General features: G+C 39.1%; 1 protein-coding gene across 1 annotated transcript; it reads left to right on the top strand.

Annotated features, from left to right (window-relative positions):
- Positions 1-20,271: 20,271 nt before the first annotated feature.
- On the top strand, positions 20,272-22,465 carry LOC121235407. Its single transcript, XM_041131753.1, has 4 exons — positions 20,272-20,488; positions 21,290-21,487; positions 21,994-22,052; positions 22,169-22,465. The coding sequence occupies exons 1-4, from the start codon at positions 20,272-20,274 to the stop codon at positions 22,463-22,465; spliced, it is 771 nt and encodes a 256-aa protein (XP_040987687.1).
- The last annotated feature ends 3,474 nt before the right edge of the window (positions 22,466-25,939 follow it).

The raw sequence follows: 25,939 nt of genomic DNA, 5'->3' as shown, positions 1-25,939 counted from the left end.
GCGGGAATCACAGGCGAGACACAACCACCATCCCTGCTTACCACCATCCCTATCGCGTGCACCGTAGGCGGGAATCGCAGGCGGGACTCTACCACCATCCCTGCTTACCACCATCCCTACAGTCTCTTTTACTTTTACTCACATGAAAATCTAATTTTCAATAAACACATGAACATGTATGCAATCATGCGAAAACCCAGTTTTCTTTACAAACATGATCATGCATGCAGTATGCGATGTACATGAACAAGCCATAACCAACAACCAACAACCACAATTCACAATGCAAACAGACACAACTCCGTCCACAATCCATCCGACCCCCGAAACTCCTCGGACTCAGTCCGGCAAAACAAACCAATTCACAGATAATATGTGTTAGTGCAAAAATATATTTAAATCACGAAAGTTCTTTAAGGACAATACTTACAGTGCAATATAACAATTTCCGAAGGATCACGAAGTTGAAAAATGCGACGTTTGAGCAACACCACAGTTTAAAATACACTGTGGCCGTGGGTCACAAATACCAACTTTCAAACGGAGACAAACGAAGACCCAAGATTGATAGGGTAGGGCCTAGGGAGGTCGGTGAAGCCAATGGTGGTGGTAGTTTGCCGTGGGTGGCGGCGAAATGGGCGGTAGAAGACCAAAAAGCCCAAAACGGAAATAGAGTTGGATGTGCTTCACCGGTGACAGATCGGAGGTGGGGTTGGGTCCAATGGGTTGCCAAGAGGTCGAGGATGATGTGGTAGGAAGATGGTGGCCAATGGTGGTGCGACGGCGGTGCAGCGGCGGAAAGAGTGCCACGGCTTCAATGGGCTCGTGGTGGCTAACGACGGCGCGAATGGAGCTGGAAACGGAGGTGTGGCGTCGCCGGTGGCTGGGGGAGCTGGGGAGCCGGGCGGTGTCGACCACTGCCGGCGCACGGCAGCGGGCTGGGGGAGAGGAAGAACGGACGGAGAGAGAGAGGGAGGGAGAGGGAGTTGCGCGCGGGGAGGAGAAATAAGGAGGAAAGAAAAGAAAAAAGAAAAAAAAGAAAAGAAAGAAAAGAAAATGAGAGGAAAGAAAAATAGAGGGAAAAGAAATGAGGTCCAATCCTCATAACTTGGGTCACAAAAATGATCCAACGGAGATGATTTTAAAACCACAAGTTAAATAAAATAATTTAAACGTAATGGTAAAGTCAAATTGAAATAATTAAATCCCACAGTAATTAAATAAATATTAAAAGCAATTTAAATGCATAACAATAAATAAATATTAAGAAAGCACATAAAAATAATTTTCACCAAATTAAAATCATAGAAATAAACTCATTAAAAAATCCAACCAATTTTAAAATAAGAGAATAAATTTTTAAATAAATAAAAATAATCCTTTAGTAAAAATACACTAAAATGCAGGGTGTTACAGTTTGGGACCCACAAATAGAACTATGGTTGATGTGGCCGTAAGAGGAGCATTAATGAGTAAGACACATGAAGCCGCATATGAACTTCTGGAAGAGTTGACGTCTAACAACTATTAGTGGGCCGCAGAGAGAGAGCAATGCCAAGGAAGGTGGCTAGCATCTTGGAGCTTGATTCTATGTCCGCAATTGCGGCCTAGTTGGCAAATCTATCCAAATAACTAGGGAAGATGAACGTTAATGTTATTCAAACTAATGTTGTTTGTGATCATTGCGCAGAAAATCATTCAAGTGTAGATTGCCAAGTGGGGAATCCTTTTGCCTAACCGAGTTTTGAACAAACCCATTACGTGTCCGATTTCCAGCGTCAAAACAATCATTATTCAAACACGTTTAATCCCGGATGGAGAAATCAGCCCAACTTTTCATGGAGCAATAATCAAGGGCTGGCTAGACCATGTCAACAATTTCCACAACAAAAGAAGAAATCGACACTTGAGGATATGTTTATGCAGTATATGCAAAACACTGATATGGTGATCCAAAACAACTCGGCTTCAATCCGTAATCTTGAGGTACAAATCGGCCAGCTCTCATGCTTACTGAGAGGACAATAGGGACTTTGTTGAGCAACACTGTGACCAACCCAAAAGAATATGTCAAAGCCATAACATTGAGAAGTGGGTGGTCATATGACCAGCCGCAAACAATAAGTACTGAGCAAGATGCAGAAGCTACCGAAAACGTGGAGTTTGAGATGAAGGAAGCCTAAGTCTGAGGTGAAAGAAGCAGAGCGGGATGCGGTCGACTAGCAAGCTGAGAAGACTAAAGAGAATAAAGGGGTTTTAAAACCCAAGAAATCCAGGGAGTTTATATCTGAAACTTATTTTCCTTCAATTTATGATCCAAAAACTCATTTTCCGCAAAGATTAAGAAAAAATAAGATTGATAATAAGTTCTCTAATTTCTGAGTATATTTAAGCAACTGCGTATTAATGTTCCTCTCATTGAAACTTTAGAGGAAATGCCTAAATATGCAAAATTTTTTAAGGATATATTATCAAACAAGCGGAAGTTGGAGGAGCATGAGACTGTAACGCTGACCCAGGAGAGTAGTGCAGTTTTACAAAGAAGCTACTGCCTAAATTGAAAGATCTGAGGAGTTTCATGATTCCTTGCACTATAGAAAATTCGTATTTTGATAAAACTTTTTGCGACTTAGGGGCAAGTATTAATCTAATGTCTCTCTCTATTTTCAGGAAACTAGGTCTTGGAGAAGCAAAGCCGACCATCATTTCTCTACAGTTGGTTGACAGATCTATTAAATACCCTAGATGACTCATTGAGGATGTACTAGTGAAAGTTTATAAGTTTATCTTCCCGGCCGACTTCATTGTGCTCGATACGGAGGAGGACAAGGAGATCCCTTTGACATTGGGCCGACTTTTCCTTGCGACGGGGAGAACCTTAATTGATGTTTAGCAAAGGAAACTCATTTTGAGAGTCGGCGAGGAGCAGTTCACTTTTGATATATTTAAATCTATGGAATTCCCTTTCAAGGTACATTCTTGTTTTCAAATAAGCGACCGAGACGTGGTTATGGTCGACGAGACTTATGGAGCTGAATTTCCAAAACTACCACTTGAGGTATGTTTTACTCACTCTACATCTATTGAATCCGAAGATGAAGAGGTTAGGAAATGTGAGAGATATTTGGTAGCTACATCACATTTCCTCCTTCAATAAAACCGAAAGTGGAAGAGCTAAACTCATCTCTGCCGATATCTCCAAGTAAGGAACCACCCAAGTTTGAACTCAAACCGCTTCCATCAAATTTAAGGTATGATTTCTTAGGCCAAGACTAGACTACTTTTTCAGTTATTATTAATAGTTCAATGAGTGATGTAGAGGATGAGAAGTTGTTGAGAGTCTTGCGGGAACACAAGATGGTCTTAGGTTAGACCATCTCGGACATCAAAGGAATTAATCATTCAATTTGCATGCACAAGATTTTAATGGAGGATAATTTTAGGCCGATTGTCCAACCCCAGAGGAGACTAAATCCATCCATGAAAGAAGTGGTGCATAAAGAAGTACTGAAGTTGTTAGATGCCAGGATCATTTATCTAATATCAGATAGCGCATGGGTATGTCCATTGCAAGTCGTCCCAAAGAAATGAGTGATAACCGTGATCAAGAATGATAACAATGAACTCATACTGATGAGGACGGTCACGAGATGGCGAGTATGCATAGACTATCGAAGACTTAATGATCTAACTCGTAAAGACCATTTTCCCTTACCTTTTATTGATCAAATGCTATAAAGACTTGCTGGCCACGCTTACTACTATTTTTTAGATGGATATTCCGGTTACAATCAAATAGCCATTGCACCCTAGGATCAAGAGAAAACCACTTTCACCTGTCCTTATGACACTTTTGCATGTATGTGCATGCCTTTTGGTCTTTGCAATGTGCCAGCCACTTTCCAAAGATGCATGATGTTAATCTTCTCGGACATGGCGGAAAAATGTTTAGAAGTCTTCATGGCTGACTTCTTGGTTTTTGGTCACTCTTTTGATAATTGCTTATCTAACTTATCTTTGGTTTTGTAGAGATGCAATGAGATAAATCTTGTTTTAAATTGGAAAAAATGCCACTTCATGGTTGAGGAGGAAATAGTGCTCGGTCCCCGCATTTTCTTCAAGAGAATTGAGGTTGACCGAACAAAGATAGAAGTTATTGACAAACTCCCACCACCGTCTAATGTGAAGGGCGTGAGAAGCTTCTTAGGTTACGCCGGGTTCTATAGTCAATTTATCAAGGATTTTTCCCAAATTACTTTGTAATTTGTTGATTAAAGATACTCGGTTTGAGTTTTCTGATGAATGCTTGCATGCTTTTGAAACATTGAAAAAGAAATTAATTTCAGCACCTATCATTATATCACCGGATTGGGATTTACCTTTTGAATTAATGTGTGATGCTAGCAATTATGCTATAGGGGTTGTTTTGGGGTAGATAAAAGATAAAATTTTTCATGTTATTTATTATGCAAGTCAAACCTTAACAGAAGCTCAACTAAATTATGCTATTACTGAAAAATAATTGTTAGTGGTTGTGTTTGCCTTTGACAAATTTCGTTCTTATTTGGTAGGTTCAAAGGTGGTCGTCTACACTGATCACTCCACTCTTAAATACTTATTGTCAAAGAGGGATGCCAAACCGAGACTGTTAAGATGGATTTTGCTCTTACAAGAGTTCGATTTAAAAATAAAAGATAAGAAAGGTACCGAGAATGTAGTGGCCAACCACTTATCTTGTCTTGAGCTTAAAGAGGCGGCTGGTGAGGAGAAATTCCCAATTAATGAGATCTTCCTGGACGAGCAATTAATGGCTATACAAGTCGTTCCATGGTATACCAACATGGTAAATTATTTGGTGTCCAGAATTCTACCGGCCGAGATGACATATCAACAAAAGAAAAAGTTCTTCTTGGACTTGAAATATTATTTTTAGGACTAACATTTTCTATACCAACACTGCGTGGACCTAATAATTAGAAGATGTGTGCCCAAGGAGGAAATGGGGAGCATACTAAGACACTGCCACTCATTGGAAGTTGGCTGCCACTTTGGTATAGCAAAAACGACAGCGAAAGTTTTACAATGCAGCTTTTATTGGCTGACTATTTTCAAAGACTCTTTTGATATTGTTAATTTATGTGATCATTGTCAAAGGATTGGCAACATTTCCAGGAAACATGAGATGCCTTTAAACAATATTTTAGTGATTGAATTATTTGACGTTTGAGGTATAGATTTCATGGGTCATTTTCCATCCTTATATTCTAATAAATTTATTTTGGTGGCTATAGATTATGTCTCCAAATGTGTAACACCCCGCTTAATTAACCACTAGATCAACCCTTAAACATTCTATATTAGGCTTAAAATTTTGGGTTATTAATTACATTAGGATTGATGGTAAGTTTAGCCTTAATCTTGGCACTTAGTACAATTCACATAATACTAGCGGGATTATCTAAAATGGAAGAATCAGTGATATGTGACTTGAATAGTGGAGCTCGAAAGGATTTGGTCGCCAACAGATTGATTGCATAACTTGGTTTTGGTGGTTGGTAGTAGATCGATCCTGGTTAGGAGGAATTATCCCTCCGGGTAAATGCCATGCGCACTGAAATGAATGGGCGTAAAGGTTACAAAGACCACACGGCCCCCTCCTTGCCCCTAGTGGAAAGGCTCCCGATCAGGATGAAAGACTCATCTCACCTTTTTTTTTTAGTTGTTGCCCACAATGTTGTTTAGGTTGGACTTTTAAGTTGGTCGGTTAGACTAGTCGCCCAATCTAACCGCCCAGAACCTTGTCGCCAAGTCTTCTCACCCAGAAGGTAAAATATATTGGTGCCAAGTTTTCAGGCCCTTTGGTCTTCACCCTAAGGTCGTGAATCTCCTCGCCTATCGAGAGGTAAGCCTTCTCGCCTTTGGGTAAGAGAAATCTCTTTGCTGCCAACGGGACAAGGCTCCTCGCCTAAGTCTTGTCGGCTTTCTTCAGATCTCGTTGCCTCTTACCGATTTGGATAAAAATCAAATAAAAAGAACACTTATCATCCCATGATCTGGTCACCACTATATGACCATTGTAGCCACAGTAGGGAAGAAATCATGGTGGTTGCAGGCCACTATTCCCCCTTGCTCAAAAGGACACAAACTGTAGAAGGCAGTTTGGAAATTTTAGCAAGACACTTCCATCTCATCACCTTATTTCGGGCTGCACCTTCATGATCACTTGGCAGCCACCTCTCCACCCTCTACCACCAGTAAAATTCTTCGAGAAGTGACCTTGCTCCTATAAAATCAGCCATGATGATGGTTCAAAGGGATTAATCAAGACAATGATTAAAATCTGCCAAAGGAAAACCAGCTGAACTCATCGGCCCCTTGGGTATTTTGATGATTTTTCTCCCTTCTCCTCTGCACCACGACTTGACCAGCCCCCATGGGAGTAATGTAACAACTATAGAAGTGAAGCCATGGTGGTTTAGGGCATTGTTTTGACCCGCACAAGATGACACAAGTGATGAAGTGCAAATATGGAAAATTGAGATTCATACACCATCTTCCATCATTCCCCTTGACCAAAGCCAACATCCCCTTCCCCTTGGCTGCCTATAAAAGGCCCCATCACCCTCTCATTTCCTCCACACCTCAGCTCCAAGTTTTCTCTTGAGCCTTGAAGAGCATTTCCTTCTCTTAGAGATAAAAAAAGCGAAGTCAAATGAGTTCTTGAGTGTTCTTGTGTAAGGCTGTCTAGAGTGCTTGGAAGGCCATGAAATTTGTAAGTTTTCTTGCTTTTTGATCTTAGTTAGCATGTCAAGCTTTGTTTCCATGTGTTGATACAAAATTTGGGTAAGTTTTGAGAAGGTTATCAAGCTTAGTTCAAAACCTGGTCAATTAAGGATGGTTTGGATAATTAAATGATTTTAAGTGGAAATTTAGATATGGCATGTCTTAAGCATGATTTGGCATGATTTATTATTGTCTTAGCATAATTATGGAAGGTTTAAATTGTGATTAGAAGAATGACATGGTAGGTTTTGAATCTATCTTGTTTTGATCGTCAAGTATGAATCGGTTTTGAAAGAAGTAGAGATTAAGGATATCTTAGCTGTGATTAAGTGTTGGGATGAACTCTATTATCCAAAAATTAGTCTTTACTATATCATCAAAGATGTTAGTGATCATTTGTAATTAAAGAAAATCTCATATGCATGCAACCATAGGGACCAATAGTTAAAAATACACTTAGGCATCAGCTAAAGTACATGCCAAGGATTGGGACTATTTGGGCAAGTTCCACTTTGATTTTGGACTCCACCCATAGAAGTATCCTAACTTAGTACACACTTGATTTACGAAGCTACGACATTATTTCTCAAATTACTTTGAAAATTTATAAGTTGGCTTCTAACTTACACCTTGATAGATTATTTATGATTTATTGATAAATGTCTCATTCATGTTTCAATTATCACATTGAGTATAAAATATCATGTTATATGATACATTGAGTGTATATTTACATGACATGTGATATTTCTACCATTTTAGCATATTGCATATAAAAATACATTTCACATAAAAAGTTTGCTACATATGCACATGTCATGAAATATATTTTTCAAGTATAGTATAAAAATAATTTTTGACACAACCCGAAAGGCTAAGATGGAGAATTATCCTAGTTGAACTCCTTTGTCTACTCTGGAGTATTTAAAAATGGAGTGGTATTCCCTAGGTTGACAAAGAACAGTCAACGAGTTTCGAATGAGTTCTATTTAAAGAACGACGGAGCGAAGTCAATATGTTATGACACCTAATGCTGGTGAGTGTACACGTTATGATGTTGTGTTAGTAATGCATTGAGAATGATGTCTGTAGACAATGATGTAGTGCCAACATGAGTAGTGCTACGGTCACTGGCAGGTGCTCATGGTGCATATGGGGAACCATGTTGCTACCAAACGTATGTTAATGATGGCTTTAATAAATGATGAAATGTTATGATTTTTGAAAGCAATGAAGTATGAAATGTTCTCTTCGAAACGTCATGTTTTTGGAATGAGAAATAAAAATGTTCTTTGAACGAAAATGTGTCTCCGTTTTTCTAAGAGTGTCGAGGAAATCTGGATGGGAGACAAACATACATTTCTCTGCATTTCATGCACTACATCTTTATCATCCTTTATACATAATTTATCTTTGTGCAAGTTGGCTATTAACTAACTAAAATTTTATGTAAATCCTCACCTCTTGTGGACCCACTATCATTCCGGAATGATAGAAGTTGTGTCAGGATACGAGGAGGACAGATTAGATGGAGCACTAGATCCAACTGATTGAGGAGGAGTCTGACCTCGAGAGGAGACTAGATTTGATCATCATGTTTATAACCCTAATCCGTCATGCCTTAGATTGCATGAAGAGAACGATTTAATTTTGTACCTAAGTCTATGCTATGTTGGTTTTTTGAACTTGATGATTTCTAATGAAATTGGGATGTTTTATTTATTCTGGCATAAGTTTTGTTTTCACCCTTCTATCCGCTGCGATTATTGCATTCTGCTAGTTGCATACTAGGATGCATTGCATATTAAATGTCACAAACCGGGTATGTAACCACGTGTTGCATGTCCCGACACTCTAAGTCTCTATTCCATCCCAGGCGGAGGTTGGGGAGTCACAAAATGGGTGGAAGTGGTCGCCTTGTCGACCGATGATGCGAGGGTCATAGTGAATTTCCTACAGAAGAACTATCTTTTTCTGATTCGGCACTCCGAGGGCCATAATCAGTGATGGCGGAAACATTTTTACAATTGCCAATTCGAAGCGCTACTGACTAAGTATAGAGTTACCTATCATGTGGTGACACCAAACTATCCTCAAACGAGTGGCCAGGTCGAGGTGTCTAATCGAGATCTGAAGCGCATACTGGAGAAGACCGTGAGTATCTCTCAGACAGACTAGGCGAGAAGGTTAGATGATGCGCTATGGGCCTATCAGACTGCATTCAAAACATTGATTGGAATGTCACCGTATCAGCTCGTTTATGGAAAAGCATGTCATCTATCTGTGGAGCTAGAACACATAGCCTATTGGGCGACAAGGATATTAAACTTTGATTTACAAGCGGCTGGTGAGAAGAGAATATTGCAAATTAACAAGATGGATGAGTTTCGCAATGATGCTTATGAGAATGCTCAAATTTACAAATATAAAACTAAAAGATGGCATGATAAGCATATTCTGAGAAGGGAATTCAAAGTCGGGTAGAATTTTTTATTATTTAACTTAAGACTTTGACTATTCCCGAGAAAGTTGTGATCTAGGTGGTCGGGACCATTTGTTGTGACTCGTATCTTTCCCTATGGGGTAGTTGAAGTCCATCACAAGACAAAAGGGACATTTAATGTAAATGGATAGAGATTAAAATCCTATGTGGATGGAGACTTTAACTCGGAAAAGTGTTCCAATTATCTCGCCAATGATAAATGATGAGAGGATAATGTCTAGTTATAAACTTTAAATAAAGCGCTTTTTGGGAGGCAATTCAAGTTTTTTTGTTTTTCTCTTTAATTTTTATTTTTGTTTAATCTTTTTATTTTTGTTTTCATCTTGTAGGTTTGTATAAGTTTGGGGACTCTCCAATGAGTTACATGGTTGCACTTTCAAGGACAACATTCAATTGGAAATTGAGGGAGCACTTCTTACATTTTCTCATTCTTTTTTGTTTTTCTTCTTCTTTCTCATTGAGGACAATGTGTTATTTAAATTTGGGGGAAGGGAGTTTATGTTTAAAAGAAAAAAAATAGTATGGTTTGATGAATAAAAAGCCTATGATAAGAATATGGTTGAAATTGATTATAGTTTTTAGGAAACATTCTTATTGCTTGAGTCTATTTGTTAATCCTTGACTTGATTTTGCTTAATTTGAGATTTCCTATATTTAATGAATGCTTATCATGATCATTAATTGTTTTGCATACCTAGAGAATTTTTTTTGTGAATTTTGTGAATTTGTATGGTCTCAACTTCTTCTAAAATTTGTTTGATTACACTCAAGGTGAAATCTTAGACAGAACGTTACAAGGGAAATGATTAAGGCATTTTTTGGACCGATTGAGCCTTTTAAACTTACCTATTTATTATCTTCATCCCTAGCCACCCCTTTGAGATTTATTGAATTATATTTTGACTTTATATTTTTCTTTCTTGTAAATCTCATATTCCCTACCCTATTTGAGCTTAAACACCAATTTCCTTACCTTTCAAGAGCATTAAGTTTACACATTTTGGACTCAGCAGGAGAGGTTGGAGTACCATAGGACTCACATCTTTGACCATGATGGGAGAGATAACATCTATTTGAGGAGATCACTATCGCATGAGGAGCGTGAGTCTTATGACCTCGTCCGATGGATGGGAGAGACTAGGATCAGATGGCTTAGACGCCGTATGAGATCGACTCTCTCAGTCACTCTAGATCAGCCTGTATTGAGCCAGCAGTTGAGCTGCGTCAAGTAGAACAAGAGCTACTTATTCCTGACCCCACTCGCCTGACACATCAAATCTTTCTGACTCTTCCCCGAGTTGTGTTCGTTTTTGTGAGGAGGGAAACCCTCGGCTTGAGGACGAGGAATTTAAGCAGCGGAGATGCCATGAGGAGAGAGTTAACACTTTCTATAATTGAAAGGAGGTTGAGTATTATTACCACACTTAAGATGAGACGTTAGAGGATGGTGATGAGAGACCACCATCGAGCCCTGAGCTTTTGCATGGTTGGTGAGTCACACTTAACTTTTGTTTATTGCATGTCTTGCTTTGACCCCTGCTTCGAGGACAAAATCTTGTTTTAAGGGGGAGGATGTAACACCTCGCCTAATTAACCATTAGGATTAATCTTTAAATGTCCTTAGATTAAATTTAGATTAAACTCAAACAAGACATGTGATATGGGAGTGCCATCAGAATGCGCAAGGTGGAAGGAACGCTCTTAACAATCGGCCCAATCAGAGGCCACCTGTTTAAGCTTGTGTATACACCATCACCCCTTGAGAGATCAACGAGGAGATACCCAAAGATGAAGAGATGGGAGTCATTACTGGTATTTTTCTTTAAATACCCCTCTTTAGAAAGTAGCTTTTTAAATAGTTGCTTAGTGCTGAGTAGTTGATTACACCTTAGGTAAAATCATGTTATATAGGTACACGGCTTTTCGCTTTGTTTGACTCTAGTGCTACAAGTTCTTTTGTGTCTGTGGCATTTGTACACACGTGTAACCTGCTGACTCAAACGTTACCTTAATCTATAGTTGTGTCAATTCTTGATAAAAGCATGATCACCTGTACCCGCATGTTGAAGAACTGCCCATTAACCCTGAGATAGAGATTGATGGACGCTGACTTGATTGCCTTTGAGCAACTAGGGTTCGACATTATACTAGGAATGGATTGGTTATCCAAACACTGTACTAGGATAGATTGCCAGAACAAGGAGATTATCTTTGATTCACCTGTAAGTGGGCAAATCCGTCATAAGGGAGGGATTGTGAAGGCTACCTCGTTTCTAATTTCAACCTTGCAAGCAAGGAAATGCATCGCTAGTGGTGCCACAGACTACTTAGCATTCATATTGGAAGATTATGGTTGTAATAAGGAGATTCAAGGGATGTCTGTAGTTGAGGAATATCCTGAGGTTTTCGTTGATGATCTACCCGGATTACCCCCCAATAGAGAAACAGAGTTTACTATAGAGCAAGAGCTCGCTGGAACCCCTGTCCATAAAGCCCCTTATCGTATGGGCCCTCTAGAACTGAAAGAACTAAAGGGGCAAATAGAAGAGCTACTGAAAAATGGTTTTATTTGACCTAGTTCATCATCTTGGGGTGCGCTAGTTCTGTTTGTAAAGAAGAAGGATGGATTGTTAAGGATGTGCATTGATTATAGGGAGTTAAACACAGTAACGGTTAAGAACAAGTACCCGTTACCTCGCATCGATGACCTGTTAGATCAATTACAAGGAGCATTAGTGTTCTCCAAGATAGACTTAAGGTTTGGTTACCATTAGCTCAAGATTAGGGAAAAGGATATCCCTAAAATGGTGTTTCGAACTAGATACAGTCACTATGAATTCTTAGTGATGTCCTTCGGCCTAACCAATGCCCCTGCCGCATTCATGGATATGATGAATAGAGTATTCAGACCCTACCTGGATAACTTTGTTATTGTATTCATTGGTGCCATACTGATATACTTGAAGAGCAAAGAAGACCACAAGTAGCATCTCCGTTTGGCACTAGAAAGGCTAAAAGAACAAAGGTTGTATGCCAAATTTTGCAAATGCGAGTTTTGGCTAAAGGAGGTAAAATTTTTAGGGCACGTGATCTCAAGTCAAGGAGTATCAATTGATCCCAACAAGGTCGAAGCCATGGTAAATTGGAAGCATCCGACTAAAGAGCGGGTTGTTGCCTACGCTTCACAACTGAAGAACCATGAACAAAACTACCCCACCCATGACTTGGAGCTAGCCACTGTAGTTTTCACTTTAAAGATTTGGAGGCATTACTTGTATGGCGCAAAATGCAAAATCTTCACCGATCACAAGAGCCTCAAGTACTTATTTAGTTAGCAGAATTTAAAAATAAGGTAGAGAAGGTGGTTGGAAACTATTAGCAACTACTAGTGTGAAATCAAGTATCACTCTGGCAAGGCTAACATAGTGGCGGATGCGCTAAGTCGGAAGACGCAAAAGGATGATCCCACAACCCTGCCTTAGAAGTAGAGTCCCTTCTGCACAGTATGAGAAGTCTATTGATCAAGGATCTTCCTGTTGAGGCATTCCTGACCACAGTACAAGAAATTGTACCTATGGAATGGGAAGAGGTGAAAAATTGATAGATGGAGGATCCCAAATGGGCATAAATTAGGCAAAAGATAGAAAAGAAGGAGGGACCATAAGGATTCACCCTCAGAGATGATGGGTTGTTATACTACCAAAACTGAAAAGTTATGCCAGCTGATCAAGAGATTAGGGATAAAATACTAAGAGAAGCGCATTAGACTCCATACACGGCTCACCTAGGAAGCACAAGGATGTATTGAGATTTGAAGCAACACTTTTGGCGGGAAGGCTTAAAGAAAGATGTAGCGAAGTATGTTCATAGATGCTTGGTATGTAGAATAGTCAAGGCAGAGCATCAAAGACCCGCTGGTGAACTATAGCCACTTCCAATCCCAGAATGGAAATGGGAGGTTATATCCATGGACTTTGTAGTTGGACTACCAAGGACTTCGAAGGGTAATAACTCTATTTGGGTCGTGGTTGTTCGCTTAATGAAAAGTGCTCACTTTTTGTCAATAAAAAATACCGACCCAGTGGAGAAGCTAACTTAGCTATTTGTATCAGAAATAGTGCGATTACATGGAGTTCCAAAAACGATTGTATCAGATAGGGATACATGTTTTACCTCCGTTTCTGGCAAGGTCTTCTGGATGCTCTAGGCACCAAGTTGAAATTCAGTAGTGCCTATCACCCTCATACTGATGGGAAAAGTGAGCAGACATTTCAGACTTTGGAAGACATGCTGAGAGCATGTGTTTTGCAAGAAAAGGAAGATTGGGAGAGGCTTTTGCCATTAATTGAGTTTGCTTACAATAATAGCTTCCAGGCCACCATTCAGATGATACTCTACAAAGCTTTATATGGAAGGAAATGTAGGTCTCTTTTATACTGGGATGAAGTAGGAGAGGGTAAGATTTATGGTGTAGAGATTCTTCAAGAAATGAAGGATCAAATCCAGTTAAAAAGGGAAAGGATGAAGGCTGCCCAAGATAGACAGAAGAGCTATGCCGAACTTTGAAGAAGGAACCTTGAGTTCAAAGTTGGAGATTGGGTCTACCTCAAAGTATTGCCCATGAAAGGAGTTTTTTGGTTTGGAAAGAAGGGGAAGCTAAGTCCAATATACGTAGGACCTTTTGAGACACTGGAGCAGTCGCTTATAGACTGGATCTTCCCACTGATTGAGGAATTCACAATGTCTTCCATGTATCTTCCCTCAAGAAGAGCTTCGAGAGAGAGATACCAACAGTTGTAGACATGAGAGATATTTCGCTCCAACCTGACCGAACCTATGAAGAAGTTCATGTTCAGATCACAAATTGGAAGGATAAGGAACTTCAGAATCAGAAACTTCCTCTAGTTAAGGTTCTGTGGCAGAATCATGATATTGATGAAACTACATGGGAAAAAGAAGCCGATATGAGAAATAAATACCCCTATTTGTTTGGCCTGTGAATTGTTTGACATCACATCATGGCATTCGCTTTCATTCATGCATGCATGGCATCCATTGTTATTTCATCGTGTGATCTGCATTCTTTCTCATCATTTTTAGTTGCACCATGGCTAGTAATGGTTGGATCACCCGTCGAACTTATATGACCCCCAGTCGACCTTGAAGACTGAGAGTTGAGTAGCGACGGAGACGACTAGACCATATGGTTGACACATTTTGGACTAAGCAGGAAAGGCTGGAGTACCATTGGACTTAGATCCTCGACCATGATGGTAGAGGTGTAACATCCATTTGAGGAGAGCACTGTTGCATAAGGAGCGGGAGCCTTATGACCCCATCCGATGGATGGGAAAAACTAGGATTAGATGGCTTAGATGTCGTATGAGATCGACTCTCTCAGTCACGCTAGATCAACCTGAGTCGAGCCAGGCAGCCGAGCAGTGTCAAGTTGAGCAAGAGCCGCTTATTCCTGACCCCACTCCCCTCGACACATAAGATCTTTCTGACTCTTCCCTGAGTTGCGTTCATTTTTGTGAGGAGGGAAACCCCTGGCTTAAGGACAAGGAATTTAAGCAATGGAGACGCCATGAGGAGAGAGTTAACACTTTCTATAATTCAAAGAAGGATGAGTATTATTACCACACTCAAGATGAGATGTCAGAGGATGGCGATGAGAGACCCCCATCGAGCCCTGAGCTTTAGCATGGTTGGTGAGTCCCACTTAACTTTTGTTTATTGCATGTCTTGTTTTGACTCCGACTTCTAGGACGAAATCTTGTTTTAAGGGAGGAGGATGTAACACCTCACCTAATTAACCATTAGAATTAATCTTTAAATGTCCTTGGATTAAACTTATGATTTTGGGCTTTAAATAATTTTTTTATTATTTTATCATTACCATGATTATTATATTATTTTATTGCTTATTTTATTTATTTACTTCAATGTTGTTGGTTAGATTTATTTAGACCATGACACTTAGTGCCATTAAGCATAAAGGATTAGAGACGCAAGCCCATTAAAAATTCTATTAAGGCCTTTAGAACCTTAGGACATTTATGGACCAAGCCTTAGAAGCCTTTAACCAAACCTCTTAGGAATTCAAGACTTGGTTGGATAGCTTTGGCCCAAGTATGAGGAAGGCATAAGGCCTTTGGTTCAAGCTTGGTATAGATTTGACCCATGGCCCAATTATGTCAAGGAAAGCCTTTCAAGCTCCATTTTAGTAGATCTTGAGGCGACTTTTAATCCTTCAAAATCTGAAAACAAGGCCCCCATTCACTCAAACCCAAATGCCCATGGACCGCTAACCCACACTCATGGCCCTTTTAAGCCCACAAGGCCCAAAGCCTTGTTTTGCTTCTATTTCACTCTTCAATTTGAAAGCCCAATACACCATACCGTGGGCTTTCTCAAGCCAAGTCATACCCTAAGTACCTAAATTAAGTTTTGAAATTGGGTTAAGACCATTAATCAACTTACCTTTGATTAGTAATCTTTATACCATGTTTTAGAGCTTAATTTTCTTTCTTAACCTTTTTTATCTAAAATTTTCTTATCTCATTATTTAATTACATCATTCTTAGATCATATTAAGACCCTACAAAACCTCCAAACATTTCATTAGAAGAAATGACATATCGAACCCCAAATTACACCAATCGGCACACATGTGTGCTCTTTGTGTGCAATGAACTATTTCTCCCTTAAGCCCAAACTTTTTGTGCCTTTTTCTCAAGGGCACTATAGTCTTTAAACACCGCATATTATCCTTTTTGACCCAGACCAAGCCTTGGATGAAATTTTGTTTCAAATACCAAACCAAAACCCCAAACTGATTGCACCCAATGGCTAGTTGGATAGGAACCGAATTAATTGGGTTTCAACCTCCCATCTGCCCATGGCTGAGCCACCACCCCACGCCACCTCCAGCACCACCCAATTCCCAAGAGGCACTCATGGTCGTCATCATGAGCCTTTGACCAGTTTCTCCCACCCAAAGAAGGCACCAAAACCGAATGGCTTTTGTGCACCACTCCACTCGGCAATCATCCTCCCTTGCATCATCTTCTTTGGGCTACACCTACATGATCACATGGCAGCCAACCCTCCACTCTATATGACTTGAAAAAGCCGTCAAGAAGTGACCATTGACCTGCTCAAATCAGCCTTGAAGAAGAGACAAAGGGTTGAGTCAAGGCCATGATCAAACTGCCCAAGGAAAAACCACTTGAACTCGTCAGCTCCATGGATAGTTTTTTATGGTTTTTCTTCTCTTGCTTTTGCACCAAGACTTGACCAGCACCCTTAGGAGCAATGTAGCACCTGAAGTGGTGAATTCATGGTGGCTTTAGGGACTATTCAGTCTGGCCAAGTGACACAAGGTGATGAAGTGCAAGTTGAAAATTCAGCCCCTTACACCACTGCCCACCTCATCCAATCCCATTGGACTTAGGCCAAGTTCTCCACCCCCTTGGCCACCTTTAAATAGCCCTCCACCCCTTCATTGTCTCCACACCTCATCTCCAGCTCCCCCTTGACATTGAGAGCCATCTTCCCCCTTAGTTTTGAGAGAAACTGAAAGGTGGGTGCGCTTAAGTGTTCTTAAAGTTCTTGTGCAAGGAGATTGAGTGGGCTACGAAATTTGTAAGTATTCTTGCCTTAGATCTTAGTTCACATGTCAAGTTGTGATTTTAAGTGTTGAAGTATTTTTGGATGAATTCGGAAAATGTTACTATGCTTGATTCAAAATTGGGTTCATTAAGGATGATTTAAGTGTTTAAATTGTTTTAAAGTGAAACTTTTAGGTATGGCATGTCTTAACATATTTTGATATGATTTATTAATGTCTTAGAATGATCGTGGAAGGTTTTATTTTTGATTAAAATCATGCCATGATAGATTTTAATTCTATCTTGTTTTGGTCATCAAAACATGCATGAGTTTTAAGTAAGTTTGTGATTAAGGCATGAAGTTGGATTTATTCCACCTAGGCTTGATGATTAATCATTTAGAAACCTTAAGATTGGGATAAGAATGAAATTGCATGTTTTGTGTGAGTTTTGAAAGTATGCATTTGTGATTTACACTAGAAACATCAAGGTTGATTAATGGAGGATTAATGAAGATTAAGGTTTTTAGCCTTGATTAAGTGTTGGGATGAACTTGCTTACCAAATAATTGGCTTTTATCATATCATTAAGGACTATAGTGATTATTTGTGACTAAAGAAATTTGCATAAGCATGCATTCATAGGGATCAATAGTTGATAGGAGTGGCATATCGACCATTTCACTAGACCCTTGAATTTTCTGAAGAGGAGGAGCCGTTGGTGGTTCCAGTTTGGATTTTCTTACCAGGTTTGGCTCCAAACTTCTATCATCCTTCCATCCTAAAAAGCCTTATTGCACCTATTGGAAAATATATTTGAAGTGATAATTCTACGCGGCGTGCTACTAGAGCAGACGGGGCAAGGGTTTGTTTAGAATTAGATGTTGCTAAATCTTCTCTATTATCGTTCTGGATTGGTGCACCATCTTGTCCTGTGAGTCGTATGCAGGAGGTGGTGTATGAAACGATGCCTGCGTTCTGCATCGAATGTAAAATCCAAGGGCATAATTTGAAGATTTGCAAGAAAGGTATTTTAAGGAAGGAGAAAGAGAAGCATTGACTTGTGTATAAGGAAGTGCCAAAACTATTGAAAGTTGCAGATCCATCATGTTCGAAACTTGCGCTAACGGATGTGGCAGATATGGGTACAGAAAGCAAAGTTTCAGATGCGTTGGTGCTGGTTAGTGTTGATCAACATAAAGTTGATAAGGAGGGTGAGGAAGAGACTACGTTACAGTCGGTGGATGTGCATGGCATTGACTCTAGGGATATGGCAAAGGAGGGGGGGTGCACGTCCATACGGAAGTGGTATCCTCTGTTCTTGAGGAGATGGTTCTAATGGTTCTAGTGGTATCCTCTATTCTAATGGTTCTGAGGAAGTGGTTCCGAAAGCAGTGGAGTTTCGGGTGGTTTTTGAAGAGGATCCACGGGTTCTTCCGGAGGTGGTACCCTGTATAGTGCTTGACGTGGTGGGTTCCTCTGTTCCTACAAGGATTAATGTACATTAGAAGAAGGCTCTGGTCTCCATCATGGTTAATCATTCAGAAGCTGTACAAGGTGGTCTGTGCAGTTTATCTGATACTGAGATAGTGGAAGGAAAAATGTACAGACTAAGGATGTATTTTCATACTCTAAAATGCCTGATCAAGTGAAGAAAAAGGTTGAGGATATACCCATGAAAGTTCGCAACAGTAAGCGGGTTATTACTCGGTCATCTAAATTGAATTTATGATTAGTCCAATTTTGCATTGGAATATTAGAGGGGTAAGATCTTCTTGGAGTAGGTTGAAAAAGATTATGCAAGTGTATAAATCAAAAGTTGTTGTGATAGCGGAGCCTTTTTTATGGGATGAGAAATTGGATGAAATTAAGAAGGTGCTTGGGGCGATAAATTGTGGGTTTTGTGGATGAAGGATGTTCATGTGAGTATGGTAAGCTGTGGAACTCAACAAATTTTTGTTCTTGTTACTACTGGTATGATGAACTATAAAATCTCATTTGTCTATGCAAAATGTTCTTATGAGCAAAGGCATGAACTATGGGCAGATCTTGCTAGGGAGAGTAACTCAGCTGATCCATGGTTAGTAACAGGGGATTTTAACATCATTGCTTCTTATGGAGAGAGACGTGGTGGTCGGCCACAACTTGTGGTGGCTATGGAGGAGTTTAATTCTTGGATCCACTCTTGCGGATTACTGGAATTAAATTTCTTGGGTAAGAGCTTCTCATGGTGTAATGGGCATGCTGGTCAAACTCGTAGTTGGGCTCGGTTGGATCGTTCTTTGGTAAATCATAATTTTTTTGATGCATTTCCGGATTCAGTTATGAGATATTTGCCTCGTACCTCATCGGGTCATGCTCCTATGGTCATTTCTCTGGTGAAAAATGTTGAAGTGTATGGGTCGTCACCATTCCGTTTTTAACAAATGTGGGTGGATCATGTTGATTTTACTAGATGCGTATGAGAGGCTTGGGAACAAATTGATGTTGGTAGTGGACTCATGAATCTTACGGCAAAATTAAAAAAGGTGAAAGTAACTCTCAAAGGATGGAATAAGTCAGTTTTTGGATGGACGAATGGGCACATTCAGGAGTTGTAGAATCGTATTGAGCGGCTGGAAGATCAATTGCAGATCCGGTATGATGAGGAGGTGGAGCTCGACCTGTTTGCTTAAAAAATGTAGTTAGACACTTGGCTTCATCGTGAAGAAGTTCGGCTAGCTCAGTGTGCTAAAGTTAGATGGTGGAATCATGGTGATAAAAATTCTTGTTATTTTCATGGCATTCTTAAAAAAAGGAAGCAAGTAAGGATCATGGAGATGAGCCTTACGAATGGGTCCATGTTAAAGTCACCGTAAGAAATACATGATGGTGCCGTGCAATATTTCATGGAATTATTGGGGCAGTCTACACATGTAGTGTTGCTGGATTTGGGTGATTTAGTGGCTAATGTGATTTCTAATGAAGAAAATTTGAGACTCTATTCGTTGCCTGCAGAAAAAGAGGTGAAACGAGTAGTTTTCAGTATTCCCATAGAGAGTAGTCTAGGGCCTGATGGTTTTGGGTCAGGATTTTACTGTGCATGCTGGGATATTGTACATTTGAAGGTGGTGGGGGCGGTACGGGAATTTTTTGGGGGGTTCCTCTTCCCAGATTCTATACGGCTTCTTTTGTAGTGCTTATTCCGAAAATGGCTTAGCTGACGGGATTTGATAAGTTTCGGCCTATCAGCTTATGTTCCGTGTTCTACAAAATTTGCACTAAGGTATTGGTGGCGGGGCTTGAGCCTCTTTTGTCCTCTTTGATCTCCTCCGAGCAGTGTGCGTTTATTCCAGGTAGGAGTATTTTCGATAATATTAGCCTTACGCAAGAAATGGTTCGTTATCTTGATAAGAAGGCTATGGGTGATAATGTTATTTTGAAACTTGATATGGCAAAGGCATATGATAGGGTGCAGTGGGAGTTTCTTTTGCATGTGTTGGTAGCTTTTGGTTTCTCTCCTTCTGTTAGTGCATTGATCAGGAATTGTATTGCTTCGCCTTGGTATTCGATCATGATGAATGGCACGTCTCAGGGTTTTCTTCAAGGAGGTCGGGGATTGCGTTAGGGTGACCTGTTATCGCCATATCTTTTTATCATTATGGCAGAAGTGTTTTCTCGATTATTAAAGAGGAATTTTTTGTGTGGCAATATTAAAAATTTCTCTCACGCAAGAGGTGCATCTCTTGTTTCTCACATTCTTTATGCGGATGATGTAGTTATTTTTTCTAATGGGGGAAGAATTCAATGAGAGAATTGTTGAAGGTTATTGAGACTTACGAGTCTTGGTCTGGGCAGTGAGTGAGTAAGGAGAAAATGACCATGTATTTTGCTAAGCAGTTTTCAACAGGGAGGAAGTGGGAGCTAATCAATATCACTGGTTTTATAGAAGGTGCTTTTCCTTTTACTTATCTTGGTGCACCTATTGTCAATGGGAGGCTAACCAATTTACATTTGGATCCTATTTTCAATTGGGTGAGGAATAAACTTGGGGTGGAAATTAAAATGTCTCTCGGCTGGTGGCAAGTTAATTTTGTTGAAGTATGTGCTAGTTAGTATGCCTATTCATATTATGTCTATCCTTCAATTGCCAAAAGGGATTTTGAAAAATCTAAACAGGCTTTTTAGCTCATTTTTTTGGGGTGAAAAAGATGGAAAGGAAAAAAAGAAATGGGGGTCATGGAAGTTGATGTGCAAGCCAACTGATGAGGGGGGAATTGGCCTCCGTGATTTTGATGAGGTTTAGACTTCTCTTTATATGAAATTTGCATGGAAGGTTATGACTGGGAATGATCTTTGATCACAATTTTTTCGTGCTAAATATATTGGAGATAAACATGTTTCTTTATCAGATCCCAAAAAGGGCTCGCAGTTTTGGAAGATGGTGGTGAAGTGTATTCCGGCGGTGTTAGAAAATTCAAAATGGAGAGTCCAGGATGGGAATATTTCGATTTGGTGGGATCATTGGTTGAATGAAGGACCTCATGCTAATTCTTTTACTGCGGTGGATATGCCAAAGTTGGTGTTAGCTGACTTAAAAATTGAAAATGGTTGGGACATTAAAGTCTTAGAGAGGCTCGTGGGATTACAAAAAACGAAGGAGATTTTATAGTTTCTTGGGTGCTCACAAAGCTAGATAAGATTTACTTTTTTGGCTTCATAATAAAGACGGCGACTTCTCCACCAAAAGTGCATGGCAATGTATTTGGGTTTCGGCGCCAGCTGCACCTTGGGCTAAGTAGGTGTGGCATGAAGCTTTACCAAAAAAAATTTCCATTTTAATGTGGAAGGCTTTTCATAACAACTTAAGTATTGATGCCAGGTTGTAGAGAGTTGGTATTCCTATTGAGGATTTAAATCACGTTCTTGATGCAAGTGATTTGGCTTCAGGAATTTGGAAGAGGTTCTCTGTTATCTTGGGCATTCCTTATGACCCAAATAAACGCTGGTTTGGGTTAGCTTTACTTTGGTTTAGACATGAGTCTACCAAGTCCTAGGTGGGTTGTATTTTGGGTATTCTTCCTTCTATTATTATTTGGAATTTGTGGCAATGCAGATGTACGGCAAGGATGGAAGGTAAATGCATCTCGACGGAAGAGCTTTGGAGGTCTATTTGTGAGTGGCTAAGGAAAGTGCAAAGTAGCTTGCTTAAATTAACAAAGACTGGCTTTGCCGATGAGGAGAGGTTGAGAGATTTGAACATTTAGATTATTCGGATTAAATCTGTGTAGGCTAAATTGGTTAGTTGGGTGAGGACTAGGCATGGAAGAGTTAAATTGAATGTTGATGGGTGTAGCCTCGGCAATCCGAGGAGTTTAGGCACAGGGGGAATTATTCGGGATTTGCGTGGTGATATGGTGCTTTCTTTTTCGTGCTATCTTGGGGAGGGTTCTAATAATCTTGTTGAGTTGAAGGCCTTGTTAATAGGGCTGAAATATTATCGTGCTTTGGGATTGCATCATGTGGATATTGAGTCTGATTCCTTGGTTTGTGTTTCTTGGATTCAGAAGAAGCATTGTGGTGTGTAGTAAATCTAGAAGAGGTGATGAGATTGTACGTAGGTGAGGATTTTGTTATTAATCATATCTATCGAGAAAGAAATGCGTCAGCTGATTATTTAGCAAGAATAGGTGCTGAAGGTTCGACCTTTGGTTGGAGATCTCTTTTGCATGTTCCAAAGTACCTCAAAGGATTGATTCGAATGGATAAATTGTCCTTGCCTTACTTGAGAGGTCATTGAGTTGTTTTCTCTTGGTGTCAAGTTTTTTGGGTTTTGTTTTGGTGAGGTTGTTATTTTTCGGCATGTGGCATTTTGTTTAATCTTTTGTGCTTGTGATGTAATTATGGTATTCCTCCGCCATAAGTGAGGGTCCTTCTTAATAAATATAGGAAGCGGTCACTTTTGGACATGGCCCTAACTCTTTCTCAAAAAAAAAAAAAAAATTGGCCTCTAACTTTCACCTTGATAAGTTTTTTATGATTTATTGATAAATGCTACATTCATGTTTCAATTTTCATTTTGAGCATAAAATATCATGTTATATGATACATTGAGTGCATACTTACATGAGATGTGATATTTTCACCATTTTAGCATATTGCATCTATAAATATCTTTTCACATGAAAACTTGCTACATGTCATGAAATTCATTTTACAAAATAGCATAAAAAATAATTTTTGTCACAACTCCAAAGGCTAGGATGGGGTATTATCCTAGTGGAACTCTCCTATCCACTATGGAGTGGTAATCGCTGGGTTGATGAAGAACAATCAATGGATTTCGAATGGGTTCTTTTGAAAAAGGCCAGAGCGAAGTTAAATGTTATGACACCTAAGGCTTGTAGGTGTACATGTTATGATATTATGTTATGTTACCAATGCATTGAGAATGAGTCTGCAGACAACGTAGTTTCCACGTGAGTTGTACTACAGTCATCAGCAGGTACTCACAATGCACATGGGGAAATGTGACGATACCACATGTTATGATGTTAAATATTAATTCTAATTTGATGAAACGTTATGATTATTTTGCCAGTAAAGTGAAAAAATGTTCTCTGAAAGATAACGTGTATCTCAGCTTTTCTGAAAATGTTAAGGAACCTGGATGGGAAACACACATTGATTTTTCGCATATCATGCATTTTATATTTATCATTCTTCATGCATAATTTATCTTTGCGCACATTGGTTGTTTAACTTACTGAGATTTCAAGTAAGTCTCACCCCTTATGGACCCACTATCATTTCCCTCGGAATGATAGAAGTTGTGTCAGGATTCGAGGAGGATGGACTGGATGGAACATTGGATCTAACTGATTAAGGAGGAGCCAGACCTCGAGAAAAGACTGGACCTTATCCTTATATTTATAGCACTAGTCCTTCATGTTCTAGATAGCATGAAGCGATTGATTTAGCTTTGGAGACTTTTGTGCTTAGCTGTGCTAAGTTTATGCAATGATCTAGTTTGAACTTATAATGGTCATTAATGCATTGGGATGTTTTTAGTTATTCTGACATAAGTTTTATTACCACCCTTAATCCACTGCGAATATTACATTTTGCTAGTTGTACTTATAGGATGCATTGCATATTAACTGTCATGTACGGGGGTATGTAACCTTGTGTAACATATCTCGACGCTCTAAGTCTCCGTTCCATCCCAAGTGGAAGTTGGGGGTGTCACATTTAATAATAAATTTTCTTAAATTGTTTTGATCTTATAAAATTCTCAATTTAAAATTTTGTTTTGTAATAAATATTATTAGTTTTTGGGAAAGTTTATTTGCTGCTCCAAATTTGTCCCTATTTGATTTTTTTCGATTTCCTTTTTCAAGATTCTTTTAGTATCTTGTCACAACATTATTTTATATATATCGCTTGCCAAACGTCGTAAGCCATAACAAGTATTATCAATTTGGTTTTTAATTTATTTCTTGGCTTTGACAAGCAAACGTTGACCTGTAAGTTTTCTTGGGACAACATTTATTCTTTTATTAATCTTATATATTTTATCTTCTGTTCAATAGAATTGATTATAGAGTAATGTTAGATACAGTCCAAGAGTGTGTAAGTGTTGCTCTCTCCCTTTGAAACAAAGTGAAGTCCACTATTAAAAAAATAATTTTTTCATGTAGGTCCGAGATTTACCTACTTTTTTTTTTCAAATGAGTGTGCAGGACTTGTATACCATAAAATCGTAAATATCATTTCTCTTCACGATAATTTTTTTTTCCCATCTATTTGATGAGATTGAAAGTTTGTTGAAAAGTTGTTCATACAAAATTCCTTTTTTATGGGTTATCACTAAAATGTAAGGTTTTGTAAAAGTTCTAACATATTCTTCAAAGTAACAAATATTTTAAAATCCTAGCTTGAGTAATATAAGATTTTGTAAAAGTTCTAACATATTCTTGAAAGTAACAAATATTTTAAAATCCTAGCTCGTGTCTATTCGGTCTTCAAGCAATTTATGTGTGTTTATTGATGTTATTTTATTCAATCATTGTGATGCCTCCAGATTCTACTTGAGATTGGACGAACATCTCAAGCGTCGGGACATGTAACATAAGGTTACCTGCTCTTGTTTATGACAGATAAAGATGCAACGTTCCTATCATGCATCTAGCAATATGCAATATTCGCAGTGGATAATTTTTTTTTTTTGAGCAACACTATGCAACAAATTAACAATATCCCAAATACTTAAAACATGATCCATACATACTGAAAGGATAAACATTCATGATTACAAGATAGGTCCAAAAGACTATAATCTCAAAACATGAGTGATCGAGCTCCATAATTACATCATCAAAAATATAACAACTGAGCTAGCTCATCGATTAACTCTCATTACTCGGCCAACTATGCCATAATACTATCCAAAAATCTAACTAAGGAGCCCATAAGGTTCGTGTTGCTTCGGTGCCGCCTAATCAACCTCCTCTAATCGGCTAGGCTCCTTTCCCTCTACTCGACCTGATGCATCTCCTACAATTTGGGCGGAATGGTAGTTGAGACTACCAAGGTGAAATTTGAATACAAATCTCAGCAAGTTAACAAAGAACTTTCACACAGGTTAGTCATGCATGCATGATAGTAAAGACATGAATGCATAATCAAAGTCATAAGCAAGCAGAAAATAACTTGGCTTGTAACATGGCATAAAATGACATGACTTGAATTGAAATTTGAACTGAACTTGAAACTTGACAAGGTACAAATTTTATTTGAATAACATGAACTTGAACTGAAACCTGAACTCAATGTGAAATTGAAACATGACTGAATGTGAAATTGAAACATGACTGAATGTGAAATTGAAACATTACTGAACGTGAACTTGAAACATGACTGAACGTAAACTTGAACATAGCATGAGTGTGAATGCGAAATATATGAACTTGAAATCTTGTTCAATAAGCTTGATAAATAATTGTGACCATGTGGGTGCTATACGAGTCCCCTTGAGCCATGTGTCCCTACCGATTATCGCA

The sequence above is a fragment of the Juglans microcarpa x Juglans regia genome, chromosome 6D (assembly GCF_004785595.1).
Source record: "Juglans microcarpa x Juglans regia isolate MS1-56 chromosome 6D, Jm3101_v1.0, whole genome shotgun sequence".
In the NCBI taxonomy this organism is placed as follows: domain Eukaryota; kingdom Viridiplantae; phylum Streptophyta; class Magnoliopsida; order Fagales; family Juglandaceae; genus Juglans; species Juglans microcarpa x Juglans regia.
Note: the sequence above shows the minus strand (reverse complement) of the source record. Positions and strands in the feature narration are given on the sequence as shown.

Coding starts and splice junctions, on each gene's coding strand:
- LOC121235407 (XM_041131753.1), top strand. CDS start 20,272: ATGGTTCGTTATCTTGATAAGAAGGCTATGGGTGATAATGTTATTTTG. Junction 20,489..21,289: donor TCAGGGTTTTCTTCAAGGAG/GTCGGGGATTGC, acceptor TTTCTTTATCAG/ATCCCAAAAAGGGCTCGCAG. Junction 22,053..22,168: donor AGAGCTTTGGAGGTCTATTT/GTGAGTGGCTAA, acceptor AAATCTGTGTAG/GCTAAATTGGTTAGTTGGGT.